The 13442-nt window shown below is 42.3% G+C and overlaps 1 protein-coding gene and 1 non-coding gene across 19 annotated transcripts in view; both read left to right on the top strand.

Annotated features, from left to right (window-relative positions):
* The first annotated feature begins 5444 nt into the window (after positions 1–5444).
* TRNAG-CCC lies at positions 5445–5515 on the top strand. The gene has a single exon. It is a non-coding gene; the product is annotated as a tRNA-Gly (tRNA).
* Positions 5516–5807: 292 nt separating this feature from the next.
* Positions 5808–13442, top strand: part of TIA1 (TIA1 cytotoxic granule associated RNA binding protein) — a 31066-nt gene continuing 23431 nt past the window's right edge. For 2 of the 18 annotated variants that reach the window (XR_005366294.1, XR_005366292.1), the window contains exons 1-2: positions 5808–6112; positions 7549–7653. Coding sequence is in view for 12 of the 18 variants with exons in the window: in XM_038551544.1 (XP_038407472.1) it covers positions 7601–7653 (53 nt within the window). In the remaining 6 variants the exon portion in view is untranslated. Of the gene's footprint in view, positions 6113–7028; positions 7171–7548; positions 7654–13442 lie in introns of those variants that run through there. The other 16 variants (XM_038551535.1, XM_038551528.1, XM_038551536.1 and 13 more) reach the window with 14 other exon arrangements.

The following is a 13442-nucleotide window of genomic DNA, read 5'->3' as shown; positions in this document are numbered from 1 at the left end:
GTTACAGCTGGGTTTTTTATAGGCTGGTCTAGGGGATTTCCAGAAGGGATGGAAGAATTCTAAGGTTCTAAGAATTCTAAGATGGGACTTTCTGCCACGGGCGTGGGCTCTGTTGTCTTTCTGATATGGCATTACCTGCTGAGGACATTGAGGACATTCTGCAGTTTTTCCCCTTAAAGTTCAGCTCTTATTCACAGGGACCTAAGATGGCTGTACTTGTGCTAATGCTAAACTTTAGGTGGGATGGCCTTAATTTTTATAGGCCTCCACACAAAACAGATTTTTTTTTTAAGATTTTAATCATGAAAAAAAAAAAAAAGATTTTAATCATGAGACGTACAGAGAGAGGGGGAAAGACACAGCAGAGGGAGAAGCAGGCACCATGCAGGGAGCCCAATGCAGGACTCGGTCCCAGGATCCCAGGGTCACACCCTGAGCCAAAGGCAGACACTCAACCACCGGGGCACCCAGGTGCCCTACAAAATGGATTTTTAAAAGTATTTATTTTAATGAGGCAGACAGTCTAGTGGAGGGGCACATGTTAATCAGAATAAACAAATGATGTATTATAGAGAGCAGGGTAAGAGGAATGAGGAATGGCTTGCAGTTTTAAACAGGGTGGGCGGTAGGCCTCGCTGAGCAGGATAGCATCTGAGCAAAAGCTTGTAGGAAGTGAGGGAGGGGGTCAGTATCTGGGGAAAGAGCTTTCTGTGTAAAGAGAATACCTGTATGTTTGAGGAACAGCAAGGAGGCCAATAAAGCAGAGAAAGAAAGACAGAGTGAAGGTGGTATTAATGGAACAAGATGCAAACTCTACAGGGAATAAAGACTCCTAGTCAAGAACACAAAAATATGAAGAGTAAGCCGTGTTTTTCACTACATCTAGAAATTACAAAGAAAGAACTAAACTCTGTGTCTTTTACTTCCCTTTTTCCAAACTACATTATCCCCACAATGTAATTATCAGTGCCTTAACCTACTAGGCCCTCAATAAATGTTTGTTGGTTGATGAGGATTGACCGTGTGAGTGACCCTGACACAGGTGTCAGCTTTGGAAGCTTTCACTGCTGCGGCTGAAACCTTGGGAAGGAGTTTACTGAAAGGACACTCGGGGAAGAGACAGCGAAGTGGAAGGGGGGTCAGAGGCTCTCTCATTCCGCGCTCTTGCCCTTTCAAAATAACACTGCCACTGAAACCCCAGGAGGTTTTTAAAAGGATCACGGAGGAAAAATGTCATCGAAAATGTGAAGAGCAATAATAAGGCGATACAGCAAACATTCATACGGCGCTGTTCAAAAAAGCAGACTCCCCCGAAGGAGACTAAACACTAAGGTTGTCTCCTTGACCAAAGTCCAGCCAGGCTCCTCTGAGCAATCTTCTCCGCTGGGCAGGCCTTAGCCTATCAAGACTCGCACAAAACACTAACATTTTCTAGCAGCTCAAAGCGGTGTCCTTGGGAGGACCCTAGCTACCTTCACAGTGCCTGTCTGAGAGAACTCAAGGCTGCCAAGGCTTCACTGTGTGTTCCAGCAACATCTGACCCGAGAGCCCGACTCCCAGGCTCTGGGAGGGCAGGAGCCTAACTGAGAATCACCGGTTACCACCCTTTCTCTCAAATTTTGTCATCGTTCACTTTCTGGACTCTGCGGGCCCCTGCTCACCCCCATCCCTATCCCTACATTCGCCCTCAAAATGCCAGGTCACATCGATACCAACTGCAGGCAACTTCGGTTTACAATGCACTCTTCCTTATTGCCATAGTGTATTATCAACTTTTTTTTTCCAGATTTTATTTATTAGTTATTACCAATTAAAAGTAAAACTTTAGTGCAGTCTTTGCTTATCTTTGATAACACTTAAATCTATAGTTCTGGGCAGTCCTGGTGGCGCAGCGGTTTGGCGCCTGCCTTCGGCCCAGGGTGCGATCCTGGGGTCCTGGGATCGAGTCCCATGTCGGACTTCCTGCATGGAGCCTGCTTCTTTCTCTGCCTCTCTCTCTCTCTCTTTCTGAATAAATAAATCTTTAAAAAAAAAAATAAATCTATAGTTCTGCTCCTGCTTCATGTTCTACTTTTTTCTTTTTTAAACTACCTTGAAAAAATTCACATCTCACTTTTTTCTCATTCTAAATAACCTAAACAGTATTTATTCCCTGTTAGGCAAGATGGGAAATTCAGAAGCAACATAAGAAAAGATAAACATACTTGATTACATAAAACTTAAACATTTTCAGACGACAAAAGATAGATTTTTTTTTTTATTTTATTTATTCATGAGAGACACAGACACAGGCAGAGAAACAGGCAGAGAAGCAGGCTCCCCGCAGAGAGCCTGATACAGGACTCAATCCCAGGACTCCAGGATCATGACCTGAGCTGAACCACTGAGCCACTGCAGCACCCCAAAAGATAGAACTTTAAAGGTTAAAAAAAAAATACATGAGAAAAATATCTGCCACTACTATGACAGGTAAGATTGTGGTATGTATTGCAAACATACAAAGAGCTCAACAAATTGATAAGAGGTAAACAACTCAATATAAATAAAGACTATATATAAGTAGACAATTCACAAAAAAAGAGTACAAGCGACAATGATCAACACCAAACCAAACCACATATGTACACAAATGTGGGGGCATTGGGTAAATGGGAAATCTCTACTGACCTCGAAATTTTGTTGTTAACCTAAAATTGCTTTGAAAAAATGGAGTCTTTATTTATTTATGTATTTTATTTTTTAATTTTTTTTTTAGAATGGAGTCTTTAAAAGAAGAAATACACATGATGAGTTGCTCAATTCCAATAATTAGTTTAAACAACTGCAAATTAGATACCATTTTTAAATCTTTAATATTAGCAAAAATTAATAAGACTAACCTCAATGCAGGAGAAAACAGGGTGGAATGGATGAAGACCTCTGGAACGGACTTTCAAACATTGTTGTTGGATGTGAATGAATAAAAACCTTTTAAAAATAATCTATTCAGATAGATATATAGATATACCGCCTAACTCAAAAATCCCACATCTTGGAATCTATTCAAATGTAAAAGAAGAATCGGTTATAAGGATGCTTATTGCAACATTGTTTGTAGTAGAAAAACAGAACAAAAGCAGGAGTAACCTAATGTCCACCAATACCATTTATGGTCATTTATTCAACTTAATACTGACTAAACTGTGGCACATTCGTTCTGTATACTATTTTGCACCTACCAAAAAACCAATAAATTAGATCAGTATTCACTAAACCTGGAATACCTACGATGTAAGTTTGAGAAATGAAAATTGCGAAGTAATATCCAGGGACTAACCGCATTTTCCTCACATTTTAAAAATAAAAATCCCAAGTACTTATATACATGTGCATTTGTTTGATTATAAAATGAGATGTGAAAGCTTACTGACTGATTTTTTAACATTAATTACCTCAAGAGGGGGAGAAGGAGGGAATTATTACTCTTTTTCTTATTTATCTATATTGGCTCATTTGTGATAGTGAGCCTGTATTAGTTTTATAACTTTAAAACTTCAATATACAATGTACATGTTAACACATATATTAAAATTGCATATTTGTGTATTTATATATTTATATTTAATATAATATATAAATCAATGTAAATAATTATATGGTGTGTTGTGCAAATATATACTTAAAATATATAACAATTTAAAACTTATAGGGATCCCTGGGTGGTGCAGCGGTTTGACGCCTGCCTTTGTCCCAGGGCACAATCCTGGGGGCCCAGGATCAAATCCCACATCGGGCTCCTGGTGCCTGGAGCCTGCTTCTCCCTCTGCCTATGTCTCTGCCTCTCTCCCTCTGTGTTTGACTATCATAAATAAATAAAATAAAACTTATATAACAAAATAATAAAGTTTTCATAGTTTCTTTTTTTTCTTTTTATTTATTTTCTTTCTTTCTTTTTTTTTTTTTCATAAAGATTTTAAAGCTTAAGGGATGCCTGGGTGGCTCAGCAGTTGAGCATCTGTCTTTGACCCAGGCCATGATCCTGGAGTTCTGGGATCAAGTCCCAAGTCAGGCTCCCTGCATGGAGCCTGCTTCTCCCTCTGCCTGTGTCTCTCTGCCTCTCTTTCTGTGTCTCTCATGAATAAATAAATAAAATCTTAAAAAAAAAAAAGATTTTAAAGCTTAAAAGGTACTTGTGTTACAATCTGTACAATGGAATTTTATTTGGCAAAAGAATGATCTATTGATACACGCTACAACTTGTATGAACCATAAAAGCATAATGCTAAGTGAAAAAAGCCAGTCACAAAGAATCACATATTGCATGATTCCATTTATATGAAATCCCCAGAATAGGCAAATCTATAGAGACAGATTAGTGTGTGGGAAGTCGGGTGGGGTGAAGAACGGAGAGTGACTGCTAATTGGTAAGAATTTCTTTTTTGGAGTGATGAGAGAGTTCTAAAATTGATCATAGTAATGGTTGCAAATCTGTGAATATACTAAAAACCACTAAACTGTACACTTCAAAAAGCTACTTAAAAAATATATTACCCAGCATTAACACTTGTCTTATTCATCCTCAAAAGACTGATATTTGATCTCTTTTGAGTAAAATCAAAGAACGTGCCCCAGATTCTAAAGACAATTCCAAACATAGAAATCTTAAGGTGAAGTCTAAAGAAACTGTCCTAAAGAGGACATCACGTTTTTGGATGTATACATTCTCCTTTATTTAAAGATATTTCACATCATTTATAAAATACAACACGAAATGCGTCATGATTACACCGCACCACATTTCAGAGTCCTAAATGTCGCCCCCCTCTTCGACGAGGACTGAAATTTCTTCTTCTTCTTCTTCTTCTTCTTCTTCTTCTTCTTCTTCTTCTTCTTCTTCTTCTTCTTCTTCTTCTTCTTCTTCTTCTTCTTCTTCCTCCTCCTCCTCCTCCTCCTCCTCCTCCTCCTCCTCCTCCTCCTTCTTCTTCTTCTTCTTCTTCTTCTTCTTCTTCTTGAAATTTATGTATCTTCTAACTCATTTAGTTTTAGGATCCTTTGACCGGTTTGCATTAAACAACTTTCTCAAATATTTTCCAAACTAAAAAAAAAAAAAAAATTTTCCAAACTGCGTTGAGTGCACCAAGGGGGGAAAAAAAAATCTGAAAATATTTTCCTGGCTCTCCAAAATTTGGTTACTAACAAGACAAATTCTTCTCACTGAACGTTAATGAACAATAACTTAGTGGAATAGGAAGAGCCGTTCAACTGTATTGGGATCAGGGAAGGTAAGATCCTTTCTTATATCAATGAGAAAACAGCATATTGTGGACTCAATAGACCATTTTTATTTTTATTTTATTATTTTTTCCAATAAACCATTTTTAAATGAACAAACGTCATCCTCTTGCAGGCACAATCGTTTGCCTGTATTTAGTCCTAAAAGATTTTAGCGAGGCTGCTGCCCAACAGCGCCGCTGGTGTAGTGGTATCATGCAAGATTCCCATTCTTGCGACCCGGGTTCGATTCCCGGGCGGCGCACGAGCGTTTTTTCTGATTCCCAACCATCCTTAACACGCGGTGGGTTTAACCGTTTAGCTAAATCTTCCCTCCTCGGGTAACACTGAGACTTTTTCAGTTCCACGAGGGTTTTTATTTCGTTATCAACCACTGTGCAAACCCCGGAATCCAGAGCTGGAAGACAAAAAAAAAAAAAAAAAAAAAAAAAAAAAAGCCTTGAGGCAGGTCCCTAAGCTGCCAGCGCTCACGCCTGCGCAGTCTGACCCACCCGCGGGGCCGGCAGCACAGCGGCTGCGCAACAAGTGAACCCGCGGCCTGAGCGGGGTTGAAAGTGCAGGACGGTTCTGCGCCTGCGCGGCCCGGTCGCTCCGCGGGCTGCTCCTGAGCGCCCGGCTCGCCGCCATCTTGTCCTGGGGCTTCATTGTTCGCGCTGCTCGCGGCCGTTGGGTGAACTGCCGCGGAAGGAGGAGGCGGAGGAAGCCCCGGGCGGCCGAGCAGCCCCGCTCCCCGCGGCCGCAGCCGCTCCGAGGACCCGGGAGGTGGCAGAGGGTAGGGAGCTGGACCCCGAGGCGCCGGCGCGACCGCAGCAGCCATGGAGGACGAGATGCCCAAGACTCTGTGAGTCCGGGGCCGCGACCGGGGCGGGAGGGCGGGAGGGCGGGGGGCCCGGGGCGGCCTGGGGCCCGCGCGCGCCGCGCCCTTTGTTCTGCGGCCGCCGGGGGGAGGGGCGCTCCGGGGGCGCGGCGGGGCCTCAGGGGCGCAGCCCGGCCTCCCGCGAGGTCCCTCCCGGCCCCCCGCGCCCTCGACCGGTCCCTCCCCCGCGGCACAGCGCCTCCTGGCTCTCCCCGCTTCTACTTCGGCCTGCCCCGGACACTCCCGCCGCGGGGTGCTCCCCGGAGAAGGCTTGTCCTCCGTCCTCAGCGGCCTGAACTTGGCGCTCGCGGCCGCCGCCCGGAGAGGGAGCGGGTGCCCGTCAGGGTGCCCGTCCGCGTGCCCGTCCCGGTGCGGGTCCGGGTGCCCGTCCGCGTGCCCGTCCCACGGTGCCGGTCCGGATGCCCGTCCCACGGTGCCCGTCCGCGTGTCCGTCCCACGGTGCCGGTCCGGGTGTCCGTCCCGGTGCCCGTCCCATGGTGCCGGTCCGGGTGCCCGTCCCGGTGCCCGTCCGGGCGCCCGTCCAGCTCCCTCCGCGGCCGAAGGGCCCACACGCCCGACGCCCTGAGGATTGTGAGGCTGCTTTAAACACACAAACAAAAAGAAACACACAAAGTTGGAGGTCTGTCCCGGAGGCGCATCTCTGTCCCGCCGGGGGAAGCGGACCGAGTGCGTCTTTATCTCCGCTTGCTCCCTCGGGGGTCGACGCGGCGCCCCACGGGCGGGCGGGGTTCACGGAGCAACAGGTGGTAAACACCCCCCCCCCCCCCCGCCCCGGGCAGGGGGCTCGCGGGGAACGACCGCAGCTGCGGTGTCTCCGGGCCGCGCGCCCTTTGTCCCCCGGAGTGTTCTCGTGGCTTTTCTCTAAAGAAGAAGAGGCCTCGAGGAGGGGTTGTGGATCCGGACCCGCGTCCGCGCCCTGGGCGGGCGGGCGATGGGACACGCTCCACGCGTTAGAGACGCGACCTTAGGTTTCTCTCCGCCACTTCCGAGGCGTTAGAGCCGTCGGGAAGACAACGCGACGGGTTGTTTTGTTTTGTTTTTTGTTCCACTCTGATAAGGGTTTCCCGTTTTTAATCGGCTGTGAGAAATCGAGTCGCACTTGTTTCTCAGTAGACGAGTAAACTTGTGGCCAGTTTGTCCCACAGTGTCACCTTCAGTGTCCTTTCAACAGGGCGCAAGAATTAGTGGGCGTCCCTTGTTCTCTGAGAGAGGGTCGTACCTACAGATCAGTGTCCCTGGAGCCCGGTTACCCTGGCGCGGCCGACGGGAACCATTTTCTCCCCCTGCCTCTTTTTGCCAGAATAGCGACAGCCAGCAGCATATTGGATTAAGCGCTGATCATCTTTTATTAATGTCGTTGAATCTAAGATTCTCGTATGATTGTGAAATTTTGATTGCAGAAACTGCCAGAAATATCTGGGAACTTAACCTTTTTATTACGTTGATTTGGGAATGTCAAATAATGAAGACAACCTCAGCTCTCTCAGGCCAGTCTACAAAAGCAGGTAGTTAAATTGTACTAGCTTGGGGACAGGGGACCAACCATTGCAGGAGAAATCATGAAAGAAACTTTATTCACTTATTAAATGCTTCCGATTGTCAGGTTCTGTGTTAAATGCTTTACATGCTTGTTTAATCTTCATCAGAACTGCAGTAAAGGGTCCATTTTGCAGCTGAGGAAAAGCAAAGCTTAAAAGTCTTAAGTAACTCACCCAGAGTCATAGACCTTTCTGTTCATCATCCGCAACCCTCCTGTCCCCAAGTCCTGACACTTAGAGCTAGACGTGCTTCCTGTTCTTCCCTAGGACACCCCCATCCAGCAATTCCTCCCCACTGTAGTCCCCGTTCTGACTGCCTGTGGTCTCCCTTTTGCCTCCCTCAACCAAAACTCCTCATTCTTCGGGTGAAACCAGACTTGATAAGACTCGGGTAGGTGTTAATCCCTAAGGTTTCCCAGCAGCGTTTTTACTTTTAATATAAAATGTTTGTTTTAATGACCCTGCAAGTCAGGGTCTTTCATTATGTTTCTAGCACAGTGTTCAGTCTATAGTAAGTCATCAGTACATTTGTCTTAAAAGCTGGTACAATTAATTCTGAGCAGTGAATCAGGATTTCATTCATTCTTGAGGAAAAGGTAGTCACATCTCCGTATTACCTGTCTATGGAAGTGCCTTAGAGGAAATAACTTCATTTGCCACAGATGAGACAGCAGCATGTTAAGCTAGAGATGGCCAGTGTCAGCAGTACTTTGGAGACATACTGTGAGAAGTGGTTGGATTTGGGTATATTTTGAAAATAGAGCAACAGGACTTACCTATAGACTTTATGTGGGGTGTGAGAATGAAGTCAGTAATAAGTAGGTTTCCTTAAAAATGTGTAATACCAATCTAAAAAGTCAGTTTCAGCTATCAGAAAAGTGACAAGTGTTTGAAAAATAGTAAGGTTATGCTGCTGGTGTACCATTTGCACATAATTTCCTAATTAGTAAAAAACATACACATTTCCCCGTAAATTAGAGTCAGGCAAAATGGGATAATTTTGAAACAGTTTGAAATTGTTCAAAAGTAATTCTGAGAGAGCCTCTTTGACAGTTATTTATAGATTACTTAAAATATTCCAGGCAGTGCTCTTGATACTAGATATATAGTATGAGTAAAAATGAAAATCTCTTTTTTTTTTTTTTTTTCAAGAGTTTACTTAAGTAATCTCTGTATCCCACCTGGGGCTCAAACTCATGACCCCAAGATCAAGAGTTTGCATGCTCTTCCAACTAAGCCATCCAGGTGCCCCACTGAAAATCTCTACTCTTAAGGAATATATCATTAAATAAAAACCTATTCATGCTTTTCACAGAAACTTCATATCAAAATTTGCCTTTTTATACAGTGATTACAGCTCAAAACAAACGCAGTACAACATTCTGCTTTGTAAGTTTTTACTGTCAGTTGAATTTTCTAGAGATATACTAATAAAAATGAATATTGTAAATGTTTTAGATTCCAATTTTAGAACTCTTTGAATTGAGTTGTCAGCTTCAAAAATATGTATTAAACTGATATGAGATCCTATCCCTGGCAGGACTGTCGTGTTAACTTCCCAGGTAGCTTTTTATTTTGAAAAATTAAAAACCAGGGGATCCCTGGGTGGCTCAGCGGTTTGGCACCTGCCTTTGGCCCAGGGAGCGATCCTAGAGTCCTGGGATCGAGTCCCGCATCAGGCTCCTGGCATGGAGCCTACTTCTCCCTCCTCCTGTGTCTCTGCCTCTCTTTCTCTCTATGTCTATCATAAATGAATAAATGAATCTTTAAAAAAAGAAAAAAATTAAAAACCAGAAAAATAACAAAAAATACTAGAACTCAGGTACCTTTTATCTGATTTACCCAGTTGCTAATAGCCAAATTTGCCTTATTTAGGTATATTCTTTTTTGATGAACCATTTAAAAAGACATGACATTTCAGGCCTAAGTACTTTACCATGTATTTCCTAAGAACAAGGCCATTCTCTTACATAACTATAATACAAAACAAAACAAAAAAAAATAACTATAATACAATTGTCATTAAGTAGCCTACATTGATACAATATTGTTAGCTAATGTACAATCTGTATTCATTTTTATCCAGTTACTCAAGGAAGACCTTTTTAGTCCATGGAAGTCCATTTGTTTCAACACTTAATTCTCTTGCCCTCCTCTCTACTTTTCAGTTCTGCACAAGATTGGGGTACATAATCTCAGTGGTGATACAATACATAACATGGAATACTTTAATCCATGCTGTTAACAACAAGTCCTTGGAACAGCTTAAAAAATAGCTAAAAGGAGGGGGGTATATCTTAATGTTTTTTTAAAAACATTTTGAAAGGGCAGCCCCAGTGGCCCAGCAGTTTAGCACTGCCTTCAGCCCCAGGGCGTGATCCTGGAGACCTGGGATCGAGTCCCACGTCAGGCTCCCTGCATGGAGCCTGCTTCTCCCTCTCTGCCTGTGTCTCTGCCTCTCTCTGTCTCTCTCTCTCTCTCTCTCTCTCTCTCTCATGAATACGTAAATAAAATCTTTAAAAAAAACAAGCCGCATTTTGAAAAATAAAAACTTAAATAAATGTAAAAAAATCATATTTTTCTTTAGTGGTCCAATAGACATGATAGGGAACCTTGGCTTGCCACTGCTCCAGTATCAGTTTTTTGTTTTTTTTTTTTTAAGATTTTATGTATGTATTCATGAGAGACACAGAGAGGCAGAGACATAGACAGAGGGAGAAGTAGGCTCCCTGCAGGGAGCCCAATGTGGGACTCCATCCTGGGATGGGGATCACGCCCTGAGCCAAAGGCAGTTGCTCAACCGTTGAGCCACCCAGGCATCCCCCAATATCAGTTTTTTAATCGGTTGGGATTTTTTTTTTAATGTAAGGAGCAAAAAATTTAAGCATAAAAGGTATTTATAAAAACAAGATATTGGACGTTCCCACATATACAGGAAGTTTATGGAACCTGGCTTAGAAAATGTTCAGGAGGGGCACCTCGGTGGCTTAGTGGTTGAGCATCTGCCTTCGGCTCCGGTTGTGATCTGGGGTCCTGGGATGGAGTCCTGTATTAAGCTCCCCATAGGGAGCCTGCTTCTCCCTCTGCTTATATCTCTCCCTCTCTCTATGCCTGTCATGAATAAATAAAGTCTTAAGAAAGAAAGAGAAAGAGGAAAGAGAAAGTTTAGAAAAGCGAGGCAACTGTCAGGCCCACAGTCCTTATCAAGCCACAGAAGATCCCAGAAAGGGTGCTATTACCACATCCACTGAGGACCACAGCTTCCACTTTCACTGGACATGGGACTCCACTGCTGTTTGCCACCAAAGTGGGTTTTCTTTATTCAGTCTCTGCTTCTTTAAGCCCTACCTTTGTTGTCTTTGTTCAGGATGGGTTTCTCTAATCAAATCTAACCTAGATCATACGCCAGGGAGTCTACAAAACCATATCAAGCCTTTTCAGCTTCTGTAGAGAAGTGAGCCTCTGTCATAGAGTGAGGATTTCTCTAAAAATAGGAAGGAAGATATTTGGCAGCACCTCCCAAAAAAGAATCTACTGCTCCTATAACTTAAATCTGTGGTGTTAATAGGAAATACTTTGGCTTCAGAAACAACAGAATGTAACAAAGCATGGAACAGCTAAAGAAACATGTATAAAGATGAGAATGAACTTTTGTATAGGGCACTTGTTTATTTTTCCACTGAAAGTATCATGAATATAAAAGCAATCTGCATTTTTCAAATTTGGGTTCTCTGTTTTAGATTAATATTTATTTAGCAAATAGATTTGGAAGGTAGTCACATTAAGTTGCTTCTAAAATTTTTGAGATAGCTATTAATGATTAACTCACTGGTAAAAATGCTCTAGTGGATTATTTTTATTTGTATGAGGAAGGAAAAGAGATTTTGTCATTTGATTTCTTTTTTTTTTTAATTTTTTTTTTTAAGTTTTTATTTACTCATGAGAGAGAGACACACACACACACAGAGGCAGAGATACAGTCGAAGAGAGAAGCAGGCTCCCTGCGGGGAGCCTGACAAGGGACTCGATCCCAGGGCTCCAGGATCAGGCCTTGGGCTGAAGGCGGCACTAAACTGCTGAGCTACCCGGGCTGCCCATTTGATTTCTTTGATAAGAAAATGATACATACGTTACTTGTAGTGTATTGTAATGGTGTCGAAGGTTGAGAGCAACTTTTTTGTATAACTTCCCCTGAAGAGCTGTTCTCTAAACAAGTGTATGTAGAGTTAATTGATGGAGGCTCCTGGAGCTTACAGTATACAACAGATCACATTAAATAGACAATTGTAGAGTAATACAAATCTTAGTGCTTTTTAAAGTAGCATTAAAAAAAATACATATCTTCAAGTAGGTAATACCACTCAAAATATTTCTCAGAAAATTAGACAGTTTTGCAAAGAGTAGATAATAGAATTTCAGGTCCCTGAATAATGCCCACTTGTCACTAGATTATCTAGCTTTACCGAAGTAGATGTTAAAATTAAATTTTCAGAAGAGCCATTTTTTTCATTTAGGCATATGCAATCCTGAGATTATCTTTTTTAAGATTGATTGATTGATTGATTGATTGATGGGAGGGGCAGAGGGAGAAGCAGGCTCCCTGTGGAGCAAGGAGCCTGATGCAGGACTCCATTTCAGGACCCCAGGATCATTACCTGAGCTGAAGCCAGATACTTCACCAACTGAGCCACCCAGGTGCCCCTGAGATTTTCTTATAAGCATAAGAGTCGGATGAAAATAGACCTAGAAGACTTGTAGAGTTAGTACGGAGTTCCCATGTAACCTTCACGCAGGTTCCCTTAATGTTGACATCTTACATAACCATGCTATAGTTACCAAAACTAGAAATTGATACTGTTCAATACTATTAACTACAAGGTTTATTCCAGTGTCCCCAGTTTTTTTTTGTTTGTTTTTTGTTTTTTTGCTAATGTCCTTTTCTATCCCAGGATCCAGTCTAAGATACTATATTGCATTTAGTTGTTATATCTCTTCACTCTCCTTTAACATGTAAGGAGATGCCTTTCATGACTGTGACACTCTTGAGAAGGTAGTGTTTCCTCACTGTACAGTGACTACTCCCCACCTCAACCCCGCCCAACACACTCTATTAATTAGAATTGAGTGACTAAGACTAATCTACACTCAAGAAGAGGGGAATTAAGCTTCACTTCACAGAGGGAAGTTTGGACATATGTTAAAATAACTAATTCATGGGTTAAAATATTTAATTTAAAATATTTAATATTTTAGAGGAGATATTCTGAGGCTCTGCACATACCCTATATCTCCTTAAAATTTTGCATCAACTAAAAGATCCATGGTGGATCTCATCAGTAGCAGTTATTGTGCTGGCTTAATGGTGATTTCCTTCACTCCTTTTAAATTTATTAATTAGAATTCTCCAAGAAAAAGTTAACCCTTCTCCCCAACTCTAGGTTATAGTTCAAGGATTAGTCCTTGCATTTGGTTGTCATTGTCCTTCAGATTTCTCTTAAGCAAGAACAGTCTTCTCTTAAAAAAAAAAAAAAAAAAAAAAAAAAAAAAAATTTTTTTAAGAGATCAAGTGGTCTTACATAATATTCCACATCTGAATTTATACTATTGTTTTATATGCCCAATATTCCATAAACTTAAGTTTAAATTTAAGCTTGACTAGATTCAAGTTAGAGCTTTTTTTTTTTTTTCTTTTTTTTTAAGATTTTATTTATTTATTCACAAGAGACACAGAGAGATAGAGGCAGAAACATAGGCAG

The sequence above is a fragment of the Canis lupus genome, chromosome 10 (assembly GCF_011100685.1).
Source record: "Canis lupus familiaris isolate Mischka breed German Shepherd chromosome 10, alternate assembly UU_Cfam_GSD_1.0, whole genome shotgun sequence".
NCBI classification, from domain to species: Eukaryota; Metazoa; Chordata; class Mammalia; order Carnivora; family Canidae; genus Canis; species Canis lupus.
This window is presented reverse-complemented; position numbering and strand designations above follow the sequence as displayed.